Genomic DNA, 23,190 nt, shown 5'->3' on the forward strand with positions numbered 1-23,190 from the left:
TGTGTGAGCTGCTGTATCATATGAATCACAGGCTAAGCCAATGAGATGGGAAGCAGATTCTTGTACATTTATGTGGTCTTGGTAGGAGTCTTGTAGCTGGAGAAGAACAGTGGTGTAGTAATGTAGATTCCAGGGGAGTCTGCGTCCCTTGAAATGTACCCACTGTGGGTGTCAGCCTGACTGTACTGACCCAATGGTGCTGATGCTGGGTCTGAAGGGATTTGAGTGAGGGAAGCTGAGGCAGCCATGGAAACCGAGGAGAGAGATATTCTACCTGCACAGTTGTACGTTACAGAGGCTTCTAAAACTTTGGGAGATTTCCTGAAGGAGATACTATTGAATTTTTCTCCTTAAAAATAAATAAATAGATTTGAATTCTCTGGAGTGAAACTTGGGAGCCCTGTGGCCTTTCCTGGAGCATAGATGAGAGACTGGTTATTTTTTCACGGAGAGAGTGGTAGATACTTGGAATGCTCTCCCGCGGGAGGTGGTGGAGATGAAAACGGTAATGGAATTCAAGCATGCGTAGGATAAACATAAAGGAATCCTGTGCAGAAGGAATGGATCCTCAGAAGCTTAGCAGAGATTGGGAGGCGGGGCTGGTGTTTGGGTGGTGGGGCTAGTTCTGGGCAAGACTTCAATGGTCTGTGTCCTGAAAATGGCAGATACAAATCAAGGTAAGGTATACACAAGTAGCACATATGAGTTTATCTTGTTGGGTAGACTAAATGGACCGTGCAGGTCTTTTTCTGCCGTCGTCTACTATGTTATGGGGAGGGACCCTTGCTAGCACAGGAACTGCCCTGTGTGCTCAAACGGCTTCTCTGAGCTGGAAGGAGGCTCTGGCACATTGACTCCGCAGGAGCTGTCACTAAGGAATGCACCAGAAAACAAACTGGCAGGCACTCTGCAAGTTCCAAAAGGAAAGTCATCGGAGTGGATACGGTGGTAAAAGGAACAAGAAGGTTTATTAAATATAAAATTTAAAACGTTTGCCTGATATGGCTGTGTTTCACCTGGCAAGGGCTGCTTTAGGGGCAAAACATTACCTTTCATGTCACCATAGCTGATACAGATGCGACAACTCCACTCCCTTCCCCCCCCCCCCCCCCCCCTCCCTTTGGAGGTCCTGTAAAACTGCTTCTTGTTTTTACCACTGCATCCGCTCCGCCAAGGAGTGTACCCAAATCTACCCTGCTTGTCTCTGGAGAATCACACATTACAGCTGTTGCAAGGATTCCATACCTATATATCCCAGTGGCGTACCAAGGGGGGGCGGTCCGCCCCGGGTGCACGCCCCGGGGGGGGGGGGGGGGGGGGTGCCACGCACCTGTCGGCTCTTTGTTTTCATGCTCTCTTTGCCCCGGAACAGGTTACTTCCTGTTCTGGGGCAGAGGGAGCATGAAAACAAAGAGCCGGCAGGCGTGCGGCACCCCCCTCCCAGCGGCGTGCACCCGGGGGGGGGGGGGGGGGGTCAGTCGCTGGAGGATTGGGGGGTTCTTTCGCCGGGGGGGGGGGGGGGGGTGCATCGGCGATCCGCCCCGGGTGTCAGCCCCCCTAGGAACGCCACTGATATACCCACACCACTGACAGATGATAAAACAATCGTTTTCATTATAACCCCCCCCCCCCCCCCCCCCCCTTCTGCCAGTTCTTCACATCACTGGACATGTAAGAGTTAGATAGCGGGGGGCTGTTAAAGAGCAGGTTGCACAGTGTGAATGCCCTCCAGCTTCCTTACATTGCAGAATTCAGGAGGAGACCATGTTTATGAGCTGTGAGACTTGCGGATTGAGGCTCCTCCAGCAAAACTCAGGCATGCTAAGCCCCTCCTGGGGCTGAGTTGCTTTGTTTAATATTTTGTCTGCTCTTTTTTTCCCCTCCCTCTCCTCCACTTCAGGACCAGTGGTTTGGGTGCTTCTAGACCCTACAGCCTGCTGTTGAGATACAGTTCCTCTGAAGCTGCCTCTCTCCAGTTCCCGTAACACCCAGAATCCTCCATCTCTTGGAACTGTTTTTAAGTCTCTGTACCATACAGTCTTTTCAGACTTTTATTTTAAAATCATGTTAGGCATATGGAGGACATCCCAACCTCATTCTCCATTGGAGTTTTAATTTAGATTCATAATAAAAGTATTTTGAAAATGCAGCTTCCTTGGTCCTAGCGTTTTTAATGAGTTAACTGCAGCTACTGAGCAGTGACTTCTGTTAGTTTCTGCTCTGGGGGCTGATCCCCTGCTGTTCTAGGGTATGATAAAAAGACGCTGAACTGAAAATTAAGCAGGATAACTATGCTGAGGTGGTACCTGGGAACTATCCCCATTTTTTGCTGAAGGGACATGTCTGCTTCCAGTGAAGGGTGATGGCTGAAGTAGACCTATGAGAGCAGTGGAAGAGAGAAAAGCTCCCAGACCCCAGCAGAGATGGTTTCAAAAGGGCTAATTTGTACATTTTGGTACAAGGTGCCACAGCCTGCAAAGAATCCCATTTTCTCAAGTACCTCTGTTCTAAAGCAGCAAGTTCTGTGGAGGGTATGAATAGGGTCAGGGTGTAAGGCGAGGGCAAACTGAAGTAGACTGAAGGTCACACAGTGAGCGTGTGGTGGATGTGGACTATGTCCTTAGCAGTATGGGAAGGGGGGAGGCGGTTTTACACCTGTAAACCAGTTTCAGGTAACCTTGTACCACTCACCCTACCCTGATACTTGCAGCTCAGTTCCCTTCCTGTTCCAGCCAGTGGCATGGCCTGGGTGGGCACAGGCCCACCTAGTAGCAAAACACCTATGATGTGGCTGGCAGAGATTCCCAAGCCCCACCAGCTGCAAATTCCCAACAACGTTCCCTCCTGCATACCTTGAAAAAATAGCAGATCTTTGCCTGCAGCGAGCAGTGACTGATACATACTACTTGCACCGGCCCCATGGCCTTCCCTCTGACGTATTCTCACCTATTCGAAAACAGGAAGTTGTGTCAGTGGGAATGCCCAACATGAGCAGTGTGTAGTAGTTGCTGCTGGTGAAAATCTGCTATTTAAAAGGTATGCGGGAAAAGGGGGGATGTTTGAGACCGTATGGCATGCAGGTGAGAGGAGGAGAGACTAAATCACCTGTGGGACGGGGCGGGATTCTTCTGCCCACCCATCTTGGGCCCAGGCCCACCCAAAAATTGGGTGTCTGGCTACGACCCTGGTTCCAGCCATGTCCACACACCTGCGATTTTTTAGAGACAGCACTAAGGGCAAAGACTTGGTTTCCACAGAGGTGATCTTTATTTTAAAAAAATGTCTCATCAGAAAAGCACAAAGGAAAATTGCAAAGCAAGAACAGAAATGTGCCTCTGCCGGGGCAAAGGAGGTGAGAGTGCAGCCCCCCCACCCCCCATGCCTCCTGCTCGGTGCTTCTTTGTGCTTTTAGATACAGTATTGTCACCTTATTTCTCAGTGCAGTGAAACTGTCCCTTGGGCTCCTCCAGGCCAGCCAGAAGTGCTGGCAGAGCTGGAGGAGGGCTTTTCCTGAACTTGACCAGCAGTAAACAGTTTGAAATGAAACTGAAATGTAACCGAGGTTTAGTGTTTCCTTGACATGAGTTCACATACATCACTGCTGTTAAGGCGCGTGTGATACTTCTGTTTCCACGCAGTGACTGCACAGACATCCATCGCCAGACACTCACACCAGTCCAAAGGAAAGACAGTGAAGAACAGCAGCACACAGAGCTGAAAATGGAAACTTTGGCGTGTGCCACTGAAGTGGTGACAGCAGGCATCGCACGTGCTTCCAAGTAATGTTTTTCTTACAGTTTCTTTTTGTGTCGGCAGGTACCCACAGGCAGCGCACACTGTGTGAACCGTGTCCCTTTTCTGATATCCTTTACCTGGATCTCCTGCCTACAGGAATGGCATGTAAGACCCGTTTGACCAGCAACCAAGGAACCTGAGCTGTCAGCCTCTTGTGATCCAGCCTACGAGCTGTCCTTACAGGGACAGGATAACTTTTTGTGCACTTATGCAAACAACAATCTGAAAGATGCACTCACAGGTACAGCAAATTCTACAGCTTCGATTCTGGGATTAACCAACAGAGCTGCAGCTGTGGGTCAATTCGCAGACTACAGTGCTGTGACCCCGAGGACTGATTAAGGCGGTGTCCATTTCGTAGGGGCTACAGGGAGCCACTGGCAGGACTCCCAGCTGGTACAAGACTGGTTTGGGGCCAGAGGCCATTACTCTTTCTCTCTGGTCCATTTGATCATTGTTTCAGGGGAGCGGTAGAGGAATATGAGTTTGGCGTACAGTTCCTCCTCCAGCTCTAACTCTCCGGTCTCACGGACCATGAAGATGTCCTGGCACAGCTTCAGGATACGGTCCACACAAGGGAGCTCCTCAAACATGATGGAGTGTGAGATCTCGCTAAAGAATCCCCGAACAAACTTCCCAATCACCAGCACGATGGAGACGTACAGGCCCATGATCCTGGAACAGAGACAGGAGAAGATGGCACCGCTTTTAGCTACCAAAATATCTGAGCTCTTCCTGAACAATTAGATAAACACATAGCTATGGCAATCTGAGATTTTCTCATTCAATACCACATCCATCCTAGTTGCTGGTTTTTATTGTGCTGACTGAAAACAGAAACAAACTCCTGTGACTGGATATTGACGTCATGCACTATGGTTTCTGATCTTTCCCATAAAAATACCCAGAAATATTTTACAAATACAGAGCAAGGCCCGAGCAGGGAAAATACATTTTTCTTCCTTCCCTCCTGGTGCCAAGAGAAAATTTACTGACCAGAGCAGGGCTTGTGAAGCCAAGGTACTGTGACCACCACATGTGGCTGTACCGGCTGAGGCATGTTCAATCAGGTTAGCACATGTAAATTGATTAAATCTTTTTATTGCGTATTACTGTGCATTTAAAATTTTTTATTAAACCAAGTGTGTGTTGTACCAACAGAAAAAAAGAAATCTGAAAATCCAGATAAAAAGAGCAAGCTAACAAAACATCCCTAGTGCAGGAGCTTAGAGCCTCTGTTAAGATTTTGTATTCATTCCTGAGCTGTAGGCCAGCTGTGCTCCTGCAGACGACAGTGAAGAAAAAAGGAATAGGCTCATAATCTAAGAGGGTTTTTTTTTTCTTTTTGTACCTCTGGGGCAACAAAGGGTTACGTGACTTGTCTTGGGTCCCAAGGAGCTGCAGTGGAAACTGAACCCAGTTCCCCTGGTTCCCAGGCCACTGCATGTACCATTGAGCTATTCCTTCACTTCAGGGTGAATGCTGAAGGAGAGATGGGGTTGGGGGGTTAAAGTGTCCCAGTGCGTGATGAGGTAAGGAAGGTATCCCTAGTGCTTGGCTTTTTAAACTCACCCGTATCCAGCAAGGAAGCCCAGACTTGGAGGGCTGACCTTGTCATTAAAGATAACCATGGGCAGAATGTTGCAGTCATCGCTGCAGTCCTTCAGGCGGACCACCCACCACTCCAGGAAGCTGCTGGTACTTGTCCCTTCTCCAATCTTTTCCCTCTTCAACTGTACGTCCAGGTCCAAGTAGCTCTCTTCATCTGGTGAGAAGAAAGAACACACAAGGCTTAATCGCCAGGAGCACACAGCTAACAATCCAGTGATGTGAGGAAGTTTTTCTTCCCCCTCCTGATTTCCCCTATTATTGCATATATGTCACACTGAATGGTTTCTGATCTTTAAACAAATATTAGACAAAGTGAACCCAAGTAAACACTTAAATGAAGTAAACATTGTGCTAAGCAACAACGTTATCCAACACCCATATCACTTCTGCCCCCTAAATTTAATAACCAGCTCGTAGGCTGGATAAGAGGCTGACAGCTCAGGTTCCTTGGTCGCTGGTCAAACGGGTCTTGCATGCCAACACTTTCAGTCTTTCACATCGCTGTTGAGGAATCTTAGCCCACTCCTCTAATATAAATACATTCATAGGTTTTTGTGAATGAGCTGCTCATTTCAGGTCCTGTCGCAGAATCTCGCTTGGGTTCAAATCAGGAATTTGATTATCCAATCCAAAACCTTTTGTTTCCCCTCAGCTGTTCAGATGTAGACTTGCTTTTGTGTTTAGGATCATTGTCTTCCTGCATAACCCAATTATGATTCAGCTTCAGCTCACAGACAGATGACTGGACATTTCTCCGTACGGTGCAGAGTTCACGGTTCTTTCAATAGTGGCAAGTTTTCTAGGTCTTGGAGCAGCAAAGCATCCCCACACCATCACGTCTGACTGTTGGATCGATGGTACTATGGAATGCTGTATTTGCTTTACAGCAGACATATGGGACCTGTATTGTCCAAGAAGTTCCACTTTGGACTTGTCTATCCATAGAACATCTCAAAAAGGTTTGGGGATTCTCCAGGATTGTTTTGCAAATTCATGATAAGCGTTGATGTTACTCTTGGATAGCAGCTGTTGCTGCCTTGCTGCTCTCCTATGAATCCCATTTATGCAGGAAGACCTTAGGAACTTGGAAAGACTGAGCATCCACGTGGAAGATGAAATTAATGTGGACAAATGCAAAGTGATGCACATTAGGAAGGATAATCCAAATCATAGTTACTTGATGCTAGGGTCCACCTTAGGGAGTCAACACTTCCATGGTGCGACCTCACCTTGAGTATTGTATTCAATTAGGGTCACCACTATCTCAAAAAAGATATAGCACAACTAGAAAAAGATCAAAGAAGGGCGACCAATGATAAAGGGGATGCAACTCCTCTCATATGAAGAAAGGTTAAAGAGGTTAGGGCTCCAGCTTGGAAAAGAGATGGCTGAGGGGGAAATGATAAAGGTCTACAAAATCATGAGTGGTATAGAACGGGTAAAAGTGAATCTTTTTTTTTTCCCCAACTCTTTCAAAAAGTACAAAGACTAGTTGACACTCAATAAAGTTACATGGCAATACTTATAAAACAAATAGGAGGAAATATTTTTTTTTCACTCAATGAAGTTAAGCTCTGGAACTCATTGCTGGAGGATATGGTTACAGCGGTTAGTGTATCTGGGTTTAAATAAAAGGTTTGGACAAGTTCCTGGAGGAAAATTCCTTCGTCTGCTATTGAGACAGACATGGAGGAAGCCACTACTTGACCTAGGATCGGTAGCAACAAACCTTGTTATCCTTTGGGGTTCTGCCAGGTACTTGTGACCTGATGGGCCATTGTTGGAAGCAGGATACCGAGTTAGATGGATAGATGGATCGTTGATCTGACCAAGGAGGTTTAATGACAGACAGCATAAGTCTATATCGCTCATTATCTGGGCTGAAGGCAAGCCAGAACAAAACAATTGCTCTTGCTATTGAAAACAACAAAAAACTTGTGAGGTTTTATTAAACTTCTTAGGTTTTGCATTCTGTCTGTTAGGGGGGGATTGGGGGGGGGGGGGGGGGGTGGAGTTTGAGGCATCTCTGAAGGGGAAAGATTATATTCAAAATGTATTTGTCAGTGTCCAGACCTTGCTTTATTTGAAATGCTATATTGTAGATTTCAGTCCTGCATTATATGCCTGTGTGACAAAACAGGGGACATGTCTGTGACTTCTTATGTGAATGTATGACATATTTGTTCCCCAGTGCATTTCCCTTGTTTAGCCAGCAGATGGTGACTGCCTTATTTTCTGTAAAGCTGTTACAGAAGTGGCTGCTTTTTCCCTCATAAGCTGTAAGGTAATCTTTAGTCTCAGTATGGGAGCACAGAGGTAAACATCTCTTTCCTGAGACCCTGTTCAAGGCTTGTGAGCAGTTAATTTCCTGAGGCTGCCCAGGTAGTGACAAAGTGTTTATTCAGTTTTAATATTAATCCTTATTCAGTTACCTGTTTTTGCCTGTTACTTTTCCATCTGGTTTATATGGTTCACTGTTCTAATTATGTGACAGTAAACCTTGTTAGTTTATTGGCTCTGTTGTTCTGGACTGACTAAGTATCCTGATGGTTTGTGTGTTGGGTCTGTAGGTGCTTTCCAGGAACTGTGGGACCCCTGAGAGTGTGGCCCCAGTAACCTAGAAATCAGCGGGAAATAACTTGAGAGTGGAAAACTCACCCAGAGGCAAATGGCAACCAGTTGGTGGGGTGAAGGATGCTACTATAGAGCACATACCCGGGTGCAAGTGGGCCTGAGCAGTCCAGGTGACTACAGGGTTAGCCCTAGGTGGGTGCTAGGCATTCTATGACAGCAGTATTTTTTTTCTTTTTATATAGAAAAAAAATATCTTTATTGTCATCGTAAGGAAAAGGAAAGACATATAGAGTAGGACTGAAATCCCACAATACAGCACTGCAAATAACAAAGCAAGCTCTGGAACACTGATAAATTCATTTTGTACATAACTGTCACGAAACATCTAGCCACTCGCCTGGGACTAACCCTGTGGCCAATTACAGCTCAGGTTTGCCTGGGCATGTGCACTACACTAGCACCCTCCTCCCACCGACTGGGTCCCAACTGCCTCTGGGCGAGTTTCCCGCTCTCAAATTATTCCCAGTGATTTCTAGGATACTGGAGCCACACTCCCAGTGGTCCCCACAGTTCATAAGAAGCATTCACAGACTCAACACACAAACCTCCAGGATTCTTAGTCAGTCCAAACCAGCAGAGTCAATAAACTAAAAAAAATGTATAACAGATACAAAATAACAGGTAACTGAATAAGGATAAATTATAAAACTATCTAAACATGTTATCAGTACCTGAATGGTGCCTGGGAAGTACAGGAAATATAGCTGCTCACAGGATACCAAATATAACTGATCACAGGTCTTTCTCACTCTACTTCCAAACTGAGACTGGAGAAAAATCCAGTATTTCCTGACTGAATTTGAACTTCTGGGCCAATCAGAGCCCAGAACAACATTTTTTTTTAAAGTAGCAGGCCACATGACTGCAGGTTACTTTCTCTTCGTGTTAAACTAAAGAAGGAACAGTCAGTGCTCTGTAACAGCTCTAAACATAAAACATGCACCACCTGCTGGACAAACTAGAGAAATACACTTCAAGAAATAATAAATACAGTTTACAGGCTTACAAACCCACTGTTTTGTCACAATAACCCTCCCCCTCCTTCACAGACTAAGAGAGTCCCCAAGCGCCCCCCCCCCCCCCCCCCCCCCCCCCCCCCCATAATGAAGAGAATGTAAAATCTAGAAGGTGGTTTTATAAAACCTCACAAGTTTGCTATTGTTTTCAATAGCGATAGCAAATGTTTCATTCTGGCCAATATGGTGGCTACTGGGGGGCTTCAACTTTTTGCTGTCATGCCGTCTCCTGTCATTAAACCTTCTTGGGTCTGACCCAGTATGGCTAGTCATTATGTTGTTAAGCTAACTTTAGCTGAGGCTAGGGAGGCCTGCACTTCTTTGGATGAGTTGTCAGCCACTCCTAGGAAGATTCGCCACTGTTCCAAGTCTTCTCCGTTTGCAGATAATGGCTCTCACTGTGGTTTGATGGACTCCAATGTGTAACCCTTTCCAAACTGATGTATTCCAACAACTTTTTTTTTCTCATCCCTTCTGGAAATTCCTTTGATCGTGGCATAGCGATCTTGTGGTTTAATATATAGTGAGGTTTAGCTTCTACAAGGCTGGCTTCACTCAAGTCTGCCTATGTTCAATCAGCTGGATCTAATTATCAATTAAATTTGGTCAATTGATTGAAGCAGGCAGTTATATTTTCACACAGTGAAATGGATGTTGGGATAACTTTGTTCCTTAAATGAATAAAAGAAGTAATTTTAAAATTGTTTTCTGTTTATTCAGGTTCCTTTTCTCTAATGTTTCTTTTAAAGATCAGAAACCATCCAGTGTGACATACATGCAATAACAGGGGAAATCAGGAGTGGGTAAAAGCTTTTTCACATCACTACAAGCCAATGGTTCCCAAACCTGGTCCTAGAGGCACCCCAGCCAGTCAGGTTTTCAGGATATCCACAATGAATATTCACGAGAGAGATTTGCATGTACTGCCTTCATGAATAATCACTGTGAATATCCTGAAACCCTGACTGGCTGGCGTGCCTCCAGGATCAGGTTTGGGAACCACTGCTATAGGCTGATTCAAGAATTCAGTCATAGGATCAAAAGTTGAGAAATATGTCTTTGTACTAATGCAGATGTAAGTGACTAAAGGCAGGAAACAGAGGAGCCCCAGTGATGTTCCTGCCTCCTCGTCTTTGCTCTCACCTGGCTGCAGCTGTTTGACAGGCTTAGCTTCGGGTCCATTAGGGGCTCTGATGTACTTTGGGAACAGATGTGACACAGAGCTGAAACACAAGTAGCACAGGGTTAGAACAAGCTGATATGCAGCACTTAGTATCTGGCTGCTCCTGCACTGGGCTTTGTCTCCTTCCCAGGTGCTAATTTAACAACTGAGCAAGAACTCAATAATGGGAAATGTTAACCCTAGGAGCTCTTTACTGGTACCTTCTAGGGCTGTACCAGATTCAGGGTAAAGTGAGCAGGGCAGTTGCCTAGGGCACTGTGTGAGGAGATTGCTGTGGTGCACACACTTGTGGGCAAAACCTGGCCCCAGCTGGAGCTTGGAAAGAGCAGTATGAGCCTTGCTGCAAGCTTTTTGCCACTTATCGCCCCAGGAGGGTTTTCAAAATGCACGGACCGGTACTTCCTGTATGGAGATCAGCATACAGGAAGTACTGTTGCAGAGAGGCACTGATATTTAACGGCAAAGCAATTCTTGTCTAGGTATTTTGTCTGCTAGGAGGTAGGGGGGAGCATGCAGATTGCAGATGTACAGATGGAGGGAAAAGCTGGGGGTGGGGTGGCAAAGAGTTGAGAAGATTTGGGGGTAATAGAGTAAGAAGCAGGGGATGGTAGCTATAACCATATGTTCTCAGAGACAGTCAGGACCTAACTTTGAAAGCTCACATAAAAAACAAAGTTAAAAAAAAGCTTTTGTGCATTGTCATCCTTGTCCCTACAAATGGAGGGGGGGGGGGGGAGATATCCTCAAGGGCATCGTTACACCCAGACCCAGCCTTGTACTGGTTAAAGTGACTGACTCACACAGGTTTGTCCAGCGTCCCCTGCAGTAGATCTGCCAGTTCGGCACGCTCGGGACTGCCAGGTTCCAGGTCTTTGGTATGCTTCTCTGACGTGTACTCCACTGTCCCTCCTTTTCCCAAATCTCTGAAAGGAAAACCACAGCATGTTTTAATCATAGAGAGCACAGGCATACACCAATGCTCCCCGCCACCATCTCTGTCATCACTGCTGAGCTCTGAGCTGGCATCACTGCCTTGTGCAAAAAAAAACCCCCAAAAGTTATTCCTCTGATTTTGTATTCTCTGTGGCAAAAGACCTAGAACAGATCGATTTCGCATTACATATAAATTCACACAGATATGTAATGCTCACCACAGCTTGTCACTTAAGACCCGAACTTGTGAAGCGTCTGTTCACGCTTTCCAAAAATACTAGGGGCTAGGGGGCATGCAATGAAGCTACAATGTAATAAATTTAAAACGAATCGGAGAAAATTTTTCTTCAGTCAACGTGTAATTAATTGCCAGAGAATGTGGTAAAGGCGGTTAGCTTAGTGGAGTTTAAAAAAGGTCTGGACAGCTTCCTAAAGGAAACGTCCATAGACCATTATTAAATGGACTTGGGGAAAATCCACTATTTCTAGGATAAGCAGTATAAAATGTTTTGTACATTTTTGGGATCTTGCCGGGTATTTGTGACCTGGATTGGCCACTGTTGGAAACAGGATGCTGGACTCGATGGACCTTTGGTCTTTCCCAGTATGGCAGTACTTATGTACTTAAACACAAAATGGTTTTCCATAAAGTAATTTTACACCAGGGTCCCTAGAGAGAAAAGGGCAATAGGTGCATATGTTGAGCGTATTTGACAGACAAACGTGTCTTTATAAAGTCACCACAGGGAATGTAGTGCAGACTACTCCTGTTTCGAGGCAGCTGGAAGTGTATTGCATATGTTAAACATACGCACCCAATCCCGCTCCACCAGGTCTCTACCCCGGGCATAGCTGACATAGAAGTAGATACTGTAATTCTCTGAGAATGCTCTCCTACACAGGAGCCCACCTAAGCATGCAAAACGCTGCTCTGTGTACTCGAGTTCCTTTCATAAGTGAACCCAAGTGCTTTTGTTTCTGAACCTTGGGCCTGAAGGACTCTTCATGGCTCTGTAGTATTAGGACAGACACAGTAAAGGTGATTTAGTCCCCCTACCTTTGGAAACTCCAAGTGAAGCGCAGTGTAATATCAGATGAGCCGTTCCGCAGTTCCTTCCGCATCTGCTCCCGACTGGGTGGGCTGATGCTCCAGAGCGCACCCGAGCTGCCCTCAATCCGTGCCGTGACGATGTCATCGTAGCTGTACAGTGAGATGAACTGCATCGCTGTCTGTGAGAGAGGGGAGAGCATCAGTTGCCAACGAACACACCAGAACACGGGGAAAAATAATGCAACTGGCCTTGAAGTATTACTGAAAAATGTGTGAGCTACCTCTCAATCCCTTTTATCTTTGAAATTTGGCTATTTCAGCTAAGAACCTTACGCTGGATCGCCTTTCATATGGCTTCAGAGTGCAGCAGCTCTTGTGGTCTATGTTGTACCCTGAAACTTTCTGCATGTATCATGCTGATATCATAAATAAATCACAAACAGTAAGGGTGACAAAGAAATGGAGCAGCAGACGATGTCCAAAATACAGTGGCTTTATTGAAGCATCCAAGACTCGACATGAGTTGTGTTTCGGCCCAAAAGGCCTTGCTCAGGAACCTTCTGTTGGATGTATGAGAATCTTAAGCCAGACTAAATATAAGCGTTGTCTGATACCTGGCTGCTTGCTTCTATCAAACTAGTATCAAACTAGCAACCTACTCCTCATTGGCCTCCCAATTAGCCATCTATCCCCCCTTCAGTCCGTTCAGAACTCTGCTGCACGTCTTATATTCCGCCTGAACCGATATACTCATATCACCCCTCTCCTCAAGTCACTTCATTGGCTTCCGATCAGGTACTGCATTCAATTCAAGCTTCTGCTACTAACCTACAAATGTACTCGATCTGCAGCCCCTCCTTACCTCTCTACCCTCATCTCCCCTTACATTCCTACCCATAACCTCCGCTCTCAAGACAAATCCCTCCTTTCAGTACCCTTCTCCACCACCGCCAACTCCAGGCTACGCCCTTTCTGCCTCGCCTCACCCCATGCGTGGAACAAACTCCTCGAGCCCATAAGCCAGGCCCCCTCCCTACCCATCTTCAAATCTCTGCTTAAAGCCCACCTCTTTCGGCAACTAACCTCTACACCTCTACCCAGGAAAGCTAGACTGCCCCAACTTGACATTTCGTTCTTTAGATTGTAAGCTCCTTTGAGCAGGGACCGTCCTTCTTTGTTTATTTTGTACAGCGCTGCGTAACCCTAGTAGCGCTCTAGAAATGTTAAGTAGTAAGTAGTAGTAGTAGTAAAAGAGCCCGTTTCCATCAGAAAGGAAACGGGCGCTAGCAAGATTCCAGGGCCCCCTCCCTCGTCTGAGTACCCCCTCTCATCTCTGGACCCCCCTCCCCCCTCCGATTTCCACCACCCAGCACCTCCCTCCCTCTGTCTCTGTGACCTCCGAGTGCAAGGAGGACGTGTGCGGGTGCCCCAGCCCTTCGTACGTGGCAGCTGCTGTTTAAAACGTTTTACCTCCTGCTCAGCCGGCAACACTGAACTCCAGCAAGTACAGACGCCGCTTCAGACAGGCTGTGGTTCGCTGTTCCTCTGGTCCCGCCCTCATTTCCTGTTTGCGGAAGGGCGGGATCACAGGAACTGCAGAAACAGAAGCGAAACCACAGCCTGTCTGAAGTGGCGTCTGTACTTGCAGGAGTTGAGTGTTGCCGGCCGAGCAGGAGGTAAAACTTTTTAAACAGCAGCTGCCATGTACGAAGGGCTGGGGCACCCGCACACGTCCTCCTTGCACTCGGAGGTCACAGAGACAGAGGGAGGGAGGCGCTGGGCGGCGGAAATGGGAGGAGCGGAGGGACGTGGAACTCAAACTGCAGTGGGGCCATCGCGGCCCTTGGAACTCGGACGACAGGAGTGGAAGGAGGGAGGGAGGTTGGGGATCATGTGACTCGGGGGGGGGGGGGCATTTGGTTACTCACCTCCGGTGGCTGCTGCTGTTCCCTTCCCTCTCACTTCCCATTGGTCCGCCCTGTGACGTCATCCCCAGGGCGGACCAATAGGAACTGTGTTACGAACCCAGGCAGCCATACGGAAGTGCAGAGGTCCAAATTATTATATAGGATGTATCAGACAACACTCATATTTTATTCAGTCTGGCATAAGATCCTCATACTGTGTGACTGCAAGGGTTTCTGTTTTTCGCCGATATCACAAATAAAGCATACATGGCATTAGCAGCTTGTACATAGCAGTATAGACCAACCAGGACCTTGCATTCATCACCAAAAAGGACTTCTGGAAATTCCAGCAGCATAGTTCCGAGCAAAACAACAAAATGCTCCTTTGGTGTAGGGCCTGCACTTTTGGAACAGGATTCCACGTATGTTGAAAGATATCAAAGATATTTTGCAATTCAAGAGAGTCAACAGTCAATTTACTTTGACAGACTGCAAATTGTAAGAATAAATCTAAGCAGTTTACACAGTTCAAAAAGATAAATATTTACAAAAAGGGGAAGGAAATGCATAGATAAGACGAGGGTAAGATGGGACATCAACAGGGGGAAACCACACGAGAAAAAGTGGAATTAAAAGTTATAACTGAATCATTAAACAAAAAAAAGGGCAGAGTGGATAGGTAAAAACATCAGGAGGTGTACAAAAATTAACCTCAGTTCCAGGAACGGAGTAAGGCAAGGCTATTTGTGGCTGCCTATGGAGGGTAACGGTGGGGAGGGGACTGGTTTTTTATGGAGCTGTATTTTACGTGATTTGATGTAAACACCCGAGCGCCAACGTCACAGGAGTCACTGGTACTATTCTACACAACTAAGACCCACATTTTTGGAGACATCCAGTGGCCCCAGGAGAGCAGCAGGGGCGGAAAGAATGGCCCCCACCCCAGGAAAGAGTTCAACGAACAGTGTGCTCACAGGCAGGAAACAGAGGAAGAGTAGCAACGCTAACGGGAGGGAGAGTGAATACTTACAGGCTGCCTCTCAAACTCGTAAGTGAGCGTTTCAAAGTCCTGCGCTGTGAATGGCTGGATGGACTGCTGCTGGGCACTCACAGCGAAAAGAGGCTGAGGGGAGAGGTCAAAGGACAAGAGAGTCACCCAAGAGACCTACAAAACCATCGGTGTAGCCATTTCTAGCACAATAGGCTGTACCTCATACCCTCCCAGCTGGAGAGTGACGCTGACATCGATGGGGTGGTTGACCACGCCCACCACAGAGCGCACAAGAGACATGAAGAGCAGTGGGAACCAGATGATACAGATGAGGAAGAAGATGATGAGACCACCCATCCCGTACTTCACTATTTTCTTCTTCTTCTGGCCTTTTGGCTGAGGATATTTCTGGAAGACATGGAAATGAGAGAATTCAGAATCCCAAATAGCAGCGAGATTCCATGCTACTGATCCCAGGGCAAGCCGTGGCTTTCTCAACAGCAGAACCTTCCATATAGTACAAGAGAAAGCACATTAAAGAAAGCCATGGTGCTTTGTCAATGCTATTTAAAGTTTTATTGTTCGTGATTTATTTTTCTGTTCATTATGCTTTCTTTTAGAGAGATATTGGTGTTGGTTTTTTCCATATTTATTACATTTGTGTCTTGAGTCAATACATCTTTTAATTCAGCATTTGCATTTATTGATTTATAATTTAAATGTTTTTATTTATGACTATGATATATGTTTTAATTTAATTCAAATTGATTTATTTTTTTGTACAATGCTATATATGTTTTTCTATAGTTTTCAGTTATGATTGCTTTCATCACCATTCTTTATTTATAGAGTTTATTGTTTGACCCCTGATGTAGACGCTGAAACACGGCCCGTGTCGGGTCCTTCTTTTAAGTATAACAATAAAGACTGTTGGATTCATATCTCCAGTGGTGATCCGTCTTTGGTCAGCCTCTACTTTTGCCTTCCGTGCTTTGTCAATCAAACATCTCCCTTGCAGACTCACATTATAACCATCTCCAGTGAGCCTCAGTGGACTTTTCATCATCTTTCACACATAGGGGCCATAGGTGTGGTAGGCTACCGCGTGGGTAGTGCACGCCAAAACAGCATTCTCGTCAGGTGTTCCCAGGTGCCCGGCGGCAGTTCTGATTTTGGTGCATGCCGTTTCCTGTGGTAGAAAATTTTCTATTTTCTAGCGCAGGAGGTTTCCCGCTGGTAATCGGCATGCGCTCCCCAGTTAGCGCATGAGCCCTTACCACCTAATATAGGAGCTGGTAATGGCTCATGCGGTAAATGGCTAGGAACTAATTTAGAAATTAGCGTGGAAAATCAGCTTTTTTTTTGCAGCTGAGCTAAGAGGTGGCGGGAGCGCAAAGGAAACCATGTGCTATAGCTACCACCGCCCACCTTTTTGCTTGAGCACCTCTTTCCTGCTAACACAACCCGCTGTTCCAGTACTGAGACTCCTTACACAGAATCCTGCCCTGGCTATTCCAGTGCAGTGACAGCATAAGTGCTTCTCAGCACGAGTGTGATCCAGTGAGTACCTTCTCTGTCTCGCGGCTGCATTTGATGATAAAGATGTTGGCATATATATCCTCTACACACATCCAATTGGACAGGGACAAGGTGGTGTCGGTCCAGACCCAGTCCATCACAGCACGCAGCTCCACCAAGAAAGGCACCAGGCGAAATCTGCATGGGGAGAGAGGATAGCAGAAAGGACACAGTCTTTAATTCTCCTCCAGTTACAGCGGAAAACAAACTGAACAGCTAATATACCTGGGACTGTCGTGTGAAAGACACTTACTGGTCTGCCACAGTGCATTCCAGAGCTTCAAGGCTGCTGGAGGTGTCTGTTTTTTTACAGCGTTCCCACAAGTTCCAAACAGCACGGCCCTCTCTGTACTACTGGATAGTTTCAGAGACATTTTCTATCTTCCCTGTCTTGAACTGATGGACAAAGAATCTATAAGAGTGCCAGAATGGCATTAGGGACTTCACTTAATAAAAGATTTTTTTTTTAATCATCCTGCTAGACCAGTCCAGACGGATGGGTTTATGCCTCCCTGTCAATGTAGCACAGCTTTGCAAGGGCATTAGCACTGTAAATAAGGGGTTGTGCCTTTAGTTTGCTTGCCAGTATTTCTCTGTCTCCAGCACATAGTAACACGTGCTGTTCTCTGAGCCTATTTGGGCCCTGCAGCACCCACCCCCATTTTGGGCTCAGGCCTACCCAGCAGAAGTGCACCTTTGCTGCAGATGGAGGGGATCTACAAGCCTCGCTAGCTGAAGACCTCCTGGATGCCTTTGACAACTCCCTCTAGAACAGCTCGGCAGTTGGCAGCAACTTTTCTGTGCCACCTGACTCAGTACATGCTCAGGTTTTGCACATGCATGAAAACTGAGCATGCACCAGGTGCTGAGACGTGTGGGAGGGAGTTCTTCAGCTGGCAAGGCTTGGGGATTCCTGCCAACTCAGGCATTTAATATCTTAGGTTTGGTTGGTGTGGGGTGGGGGGAGGTGGGCTGCGAAGAGTATATTGTGCCTACCTATTCTGCCTGTAGGCTGACCGTTTTGAGGTCTGGCTACACCACTGCTCGTCACACTTGGTTGAATGGATCCTCTTGGCTCTCAGCGTAGACGCTGGAGGATCTTTGGCAAGCTGTATCATTTCCTTGGTTGGATCAAGACATCGTTTTTCAAATGCCTGGATGAGAAGTCCTTTGGCAGCTGCCACCTACAAGACTCCCAGTATAAGTGTATTGAAGTGCTTCTGAAGCAAGCCTTTTTGTCTTCATGTGGACAGCCTAGGTGGGTATCTGCGGAGGTTATAAGGGTCACACTTTGCTCCAATAGATGCTGCAGTTGCCTGAGAGTTCCAAGGTGGGACACCTGGAATTGGGAGTGGCCTTCCTGGCAGATTTAGACAGACTCATTATTTGTGGCAGGTGGCCCCATGGTCTGTCGTCGTCCAGAGCAGCAGTGTGGTTGAAGCAGGGGCATGGCGGTGTAGATCTTGGCCCCCACTACCACAGCCACAGCCTACATGAACAGGGAGGCAGGAAATGAGTCATCTTCTTCACCTCTCAGCTGCTCTCAGCCATAGCCTGTCTGTACATTGGCCACCCCCTCCTCTATCTCAGGCGGAATGTACTAGACCCAGGAGAGTGGAAGCTAAGTCCCACAGTTTTCCAGAGGATTCTGGATAGGTGGGGAAGCTCATGGAAGGCAAACAGGAGAAATGTGTTTTGTTTTGTTTTTAAACACAGCGTACAGTTAAGCTCTGGAACTAAAAGCAGTTAATATAGCTGGGTTCAAAAAAGGTTTGGACAAGTTCCTGGAAGAAAAAAGTCATAAGTACATACATAAGTACATAAGTATTGCCATACTGGGAAAGACCAAAGGTCCATCAAGCCCAGCATCCTGTTTCCAACAGTGGCCAATCCAGGTCACAAATACCTGGCAAGATCCCAAAAAAGTACAAAATATTTTATACTGCTTATCCCAGAAATAGTGGATTTTCCCCAAGTCCATTTAATAATGGTCTATGGACTTTTCCTTTAGGAAGCCGTCCAAACCTTTTTTAAACTCCGCTAATCTAACCGCCTTTACCACATTCTGTGGCAACAAATTCCACAGTTTAATTACGAGTGAAGAAAAATTTTCTCCGATTCGTTTTAAATTTACTACATTGTAGCTTCATTGCATGCCCCCTAGTCCTAGTATTTGTGGAAAGCGTAAACAGACGCTTCACATCTACCCATTCAACTCCACTCATTATTTTATAGACCTCTATCATATCTCCCCTCAGCCGCCTTTTCTCCAAGCTGAAGAGCCCTAGTCGCTTTAGCCTTTCCTCATAGGGAAGTCGTCCCATCCCCTTTATCATTTTCCTCACCCTTCTCTGCACCTTTTCTAATTCCACTATATCTTTTTTGAGATGCGGCGACCAGAATTGAACACAATATTCGAGATGCGGTCGCACCATGGAGCGATACAAAGGCATTATAACATCCTCATTTTTGTTTTCCATTCCTTTCCTAATAATACCTAACATTCTATTTGCTTTCTTAGCCGCAGCAGCACACTGAGCAGGTTTCAACGTATCATTGACGATACCTAGATCCCTTTCTTGGTCCGTGACTCCTAACGTGGAACCTTGCATGACGTAGCTATAATTCAGGTTCCTCTTTCCCACATGCATCACTTTGCACTTGCTCACATTAAACGTCATCTGCCATTTAGATGCCCAGTCTCGTAAGGTCCTCTTGTAATTTTTCACAATCCTCCCGCGATTTAACGACTTTGAGTAACTTTGTGTCATCAGCAAATTTAATTACCTCACTAGTTACTCCCATCTCTAGGTCATTTATAAATATGTTAAAAAGTACAGAGCCCTGGAGAACCCCACTAACTACCCTTCTCCATTGAGAATACTGACCATTTAACCCTACTCTCTGTTTTCTATCTTTTAACCAGTTTTTAATCCACAATAGAACACTACCTCCTATCCCATAAACCTTAGCCACTGCTTATCCCTTGGAATTAAGTATCATGGAGTCTTGCTACTTTTTGGGACTCTACCAGGTACTTGTGACCTGGGCGGCCTCTACTGGAAACAGGATACTGGGTCTGACTTAATAAGGCAACTTATGTTCACATGGACCTCATGGCGATGTATCCAAACTAAGTGCACCAACTTCTTCAGCAGGTAGAGCATGGTTTGCAGGGGATTAATGCATCATTCAGCCGTAGCCAGAAGATTGCCTGCTCTATGTCTTCCCTCCATGCCCAGCTTGTAGGCAGGGCATTCAGAAGGCTAGATGATCATCCTCAGTGGCAGTAATGGCCCATACTTGTCAAGGAGGGCATGATGTGCAAACCTAGTAAAACTTACTGTGATGGGATCTTTACAGCTTCCAGCGATTCTGAGCTGCTGCATCAAGATCCAGTGTAGATGGAAGATACATCTTAGTTTTATCTTATGGCGTATCTCTTCAAAGGCTGAACCGAGTTAGGAGAGGTTATTCACTATTGGTGACATCTACCTTTCTAAAGGTGCACAGACCTCCACTTCTTTGGCTTATGTTCAAGTCTGGCCTATGTTTGAGGTGCTTCTTCCTTGAAGGCAGGCATTCCCTTTATTCTCACCTTTTTTTCAGAGGGGCCTGGATAAGGGTCGGTGCTCAATTCACTGAAGGTTCAGTTGGCTGCCATCTGTTTTTGGGGTCCAGTTTGAGGCTCCTCATCTTGAGATAATCTGATTTCTACAGAGAGTTAGTACGATCTAGCTCAACGCTTCGACTGTCCTCCTTTTGAGCCATTGCAGCATTTGTCAGTTAAGGACATGTGGCTTAAGATGATCTTCTTGGTGGCCACTGCATCACCTCAGCTATTTCAGAGTGCCAAGCCTTGTCTTGTAGGCATCCATATCTCTTCTTGAAGAATGCAGTATCTCCGAGCCCCTGGCTTCTTGGCTTCTTTCCTGCCCAAGGTGGTTTCTCCATTCCATGTCAATCAAGCCACCTCTTCACCTACCTTTTCTAAGGAGGAGTGTCATGATGAGGCAGAATCTCTTCATAAGCTAGATGTATGTAGAGTTCTTCCCTACTTAAAGGTCACAGATGACTTCAGGGAGTCTGGCAAGCTTCTGTGTTATTCAGCAAAGGGAAGGCCACATCCAAAGCCTAGTCCACCAGATAAAAGAGGTTATTTTGTTCACTTATTTGCTTAAAGGGCCCTGGGTACCCGAGGGTTTGCAAGTCCACTCAATGAGGGTAGGCGGAGTTTTGAGCTGTGTCCCCAAGACATCTGTAAAGCGCCCTCCTGGTCATATTTAACATCTGTTTACACCACATTATCAGTTGGATGTGCAGTCCAGGAAGGAAGCAGGGTTTGGAGCAGAGATTCTGGCTTCAAGCCCACCTTCTCTTAGGGACCTTAGGTACTTTCTCATCCATCTGGATTAGTTTAGCAGGATAAGGAAGGTGACAGTGAATACTACATCCTCCATCTGTTACGTAGCTGCTGTATGTCTGCACTTACCCTTGGAAAAGGAAGAGGTTGAGGTGGTTGTATTTTTTGGTGAGGAAGTTGCCGAGGATGCGGGTTGGGTAGCCACAGCGGATCTGGTAGGCAGAGAGTGCAAAGTAGATGCATTTTACAAAATACCAGAGCTGTGCCACTGTGTTCATGTTAAACATTCTGCAAGAGAGAGAGAGAAAGAGAGCAAGATAATGAGGAGGTGGACATGGAAGTTTCCAGGCATAACTCAATGGGGGAAGTCTGTACCTTTCATTTTTAATTGGAGTCAGAACCCTGCTTTTAGTGAAATTTTAAGTAGATAAAACAAGGGCTGATATTCAGCCCCTGGCGGTCAGTAATTTCAAAGGTGCTGACTGCTGCGGGCAGAATATCACCTGGATATTTAATGGCGGGTGCCTATCAGGGCTGGGACATGGCATAACCGGTCTTGGCCGTTGCCAGAAAGTTTCCAGATCCATGTCCCGGATAACTGGCTTCTTTAAAGATAGGACAGATTTTGCGACTTAATTTTATCCAGGAACTTACCAGTTAGTGGTCTGAGAATTGCTGCTAAGCAGTAAGTCCTAGATACATCCAGACTCCTCCTCCCTGATACCAACTGGATAGTTCTATGGCAGTTGCCCTGGATTTTCAGTGGCCCTACCTGGCTATGTGCTGCTGAAAATCCAGGGGAGCACCCGGTCAGAGTGATTTAACTGGGCAGGAGCCTTTCTTGCCTGATTAAATCATTTAAAATATCAGTCTCTAAAAACTTATATTCTGCTCTTCTTATACACCTTACAGGAGTTAAAAAATAAATTGGTTAACCTGCTCTTAGCCATAACACAAACTTTTTATTAAGCCCTAATTAACACATTGTAACAGCCGCATGGAACGTTCCCAACACGCTTCAAGGATTAATCAGCAAACTGGACTCCTGGACATCAATTCCTTTATAATGGTTATAATCACAAGGGACCTCATGGGTGTAAAAACAGAAAAGCCACTACTGCAAGATCTGGCACTGAATACACCAATCATCAAATCAATTGGGATAACCTCACTTGATTTGAACCACAGATACCATTTCTAGCAAAGGCACAGGGAAATGAGAGAGGAAACCAGGTCTTTAGGGGCAACTTTTTTACTTGCTTATCCTTGCAAATGTGTTATAAAATATCTAAATATAAAATATGTGTTTTTTGTACCAACACAATTGAGAGAATTTATAAATATGAAAAAGCTTGTCAAATGATAAAACCAACATAAAGTATTCTATGGTGGTATTTAAGGCTAGGCCTTTTCCTATAATTTTTCTTTTCTTTATGTTCCCCTGAACAATTTTGACTCCTTCCTCTTTAATTGTGGTCAAAGGAAGATATGATGAAACATTAATGTTTTTCTTTAGAATAATTTTATTCCTATTTGGATGTTGTGTATTAATCATATCTGTGTTTCATGTTGCAAGTATAATGCTTGTAAAATTATGAAAAGTTAATAAATAAATAAATAAAAAAAACAAAAAAAAAAACACCACTCATAAAATTACCCTGTGCATACTTGGATGCGACTGCACAGTGGATGTGTTCAGGGGTGGGTATTTTCATGCACGTACTTTATAAATACATGCAAACATTTATAGCTACTCCTGCCTGGTTCCCTTTCTCCTTTCTACACCTTCCTTAGAGGTAGATGCACTAAACGTTTTTCATCGTTAAATGAGCCCTCAGGGAAGAATTTCCTATCCTTTCCATGCACTTAAGCCTATTTTCCGACGACAGTAGCAGCTAACGAAAACGGAATGGAGATGAGCAATTAGTGTGAAAACCCCATTGAAACGACATGCACTAACCTTTTCCGATTGCCTTTACGCAGGAAAAAGGCAGGAAAACTAACGAGAGGTCTGGACCTCTCGTTAGGACAGCTCCGTGGCAGGAAAAAGTGTTAAGTGAAAAAATAAACAAACTTTGAGCCAATCCCAGCGCATTAGCAGAGCTAAAAGCGCTGTGATTGGTCCAAA

At 45.7% G+C, this 23,190-nt stretch overlaps 2 protein-coding genes across 3 annotated transcripts in view; one reads left to right on the forward strand and one right to left on the reverse strand.

Annotated features, from left to right (window-relative positions):
* CTU2 (cytosolic thiouridylase subunit 2) overlaps positions 1-2,143 on the forward strand; it is a 42,758-nt gene extending 40,615 nt beyond the window's left edge. For both annotated transcript variants that reach the window (XM_030204586.1, XM_030204587.1), the window contains exon 16: positions 1,901-2,143. The gene's annotated coding sequence lies outside the window, so the exon portion shown is untranslated. The remainder of the gene's footprint in view (positions 1-1,900) is intronic.
* Positions 2,144-3,244: 1,101 nt separating this feature from the next.
* Positions 3,245-23,190, reverse strand: part of PIEZO1 (piezo type mechanosensitive ion channel component 1) — a gene marked incomplete in the record, with an annotated part of 321,245 nt that continues 301,299 nt past the window's right edge. The window contains 9 exon segments of the mRNA XM_030204591.1: positions 3,245-4,470; positions 5,368-5,560; positions 10,200-10,279; positions 11,040-11,162; positions 12,230-12,402; positions 15,161-15,253; positions 15,341-15,529; positions 16,690-16,837; positions 21,192-21,350. Coding sequence (XP_030060451.1) covers positions 4,221-4,470; positions 5,368-5,560; positions 10,200-10,279; positions 11,040-11,162; positions 12,230-12,402; positions 15,161-15,253; positions 15,341-15,529; positions 16,690-16,837; positions 21,192-21,350 — 1,408 coding nt within the window.

Source organism: Microcaecilia unicolor, chromosome 5 (assembly GCF_901765095.1).
Source record: "Microcaecilia unicolor chromosome 5, aMicUni1.1, whole genome shotgun sequence".
Lineage (NCBI taxonomy): Eukaryota > Metazoa > Chordata > Amphibia > Gymnophiona > Siphonopidae > Microcaecilia > Microcaecilia unicolor.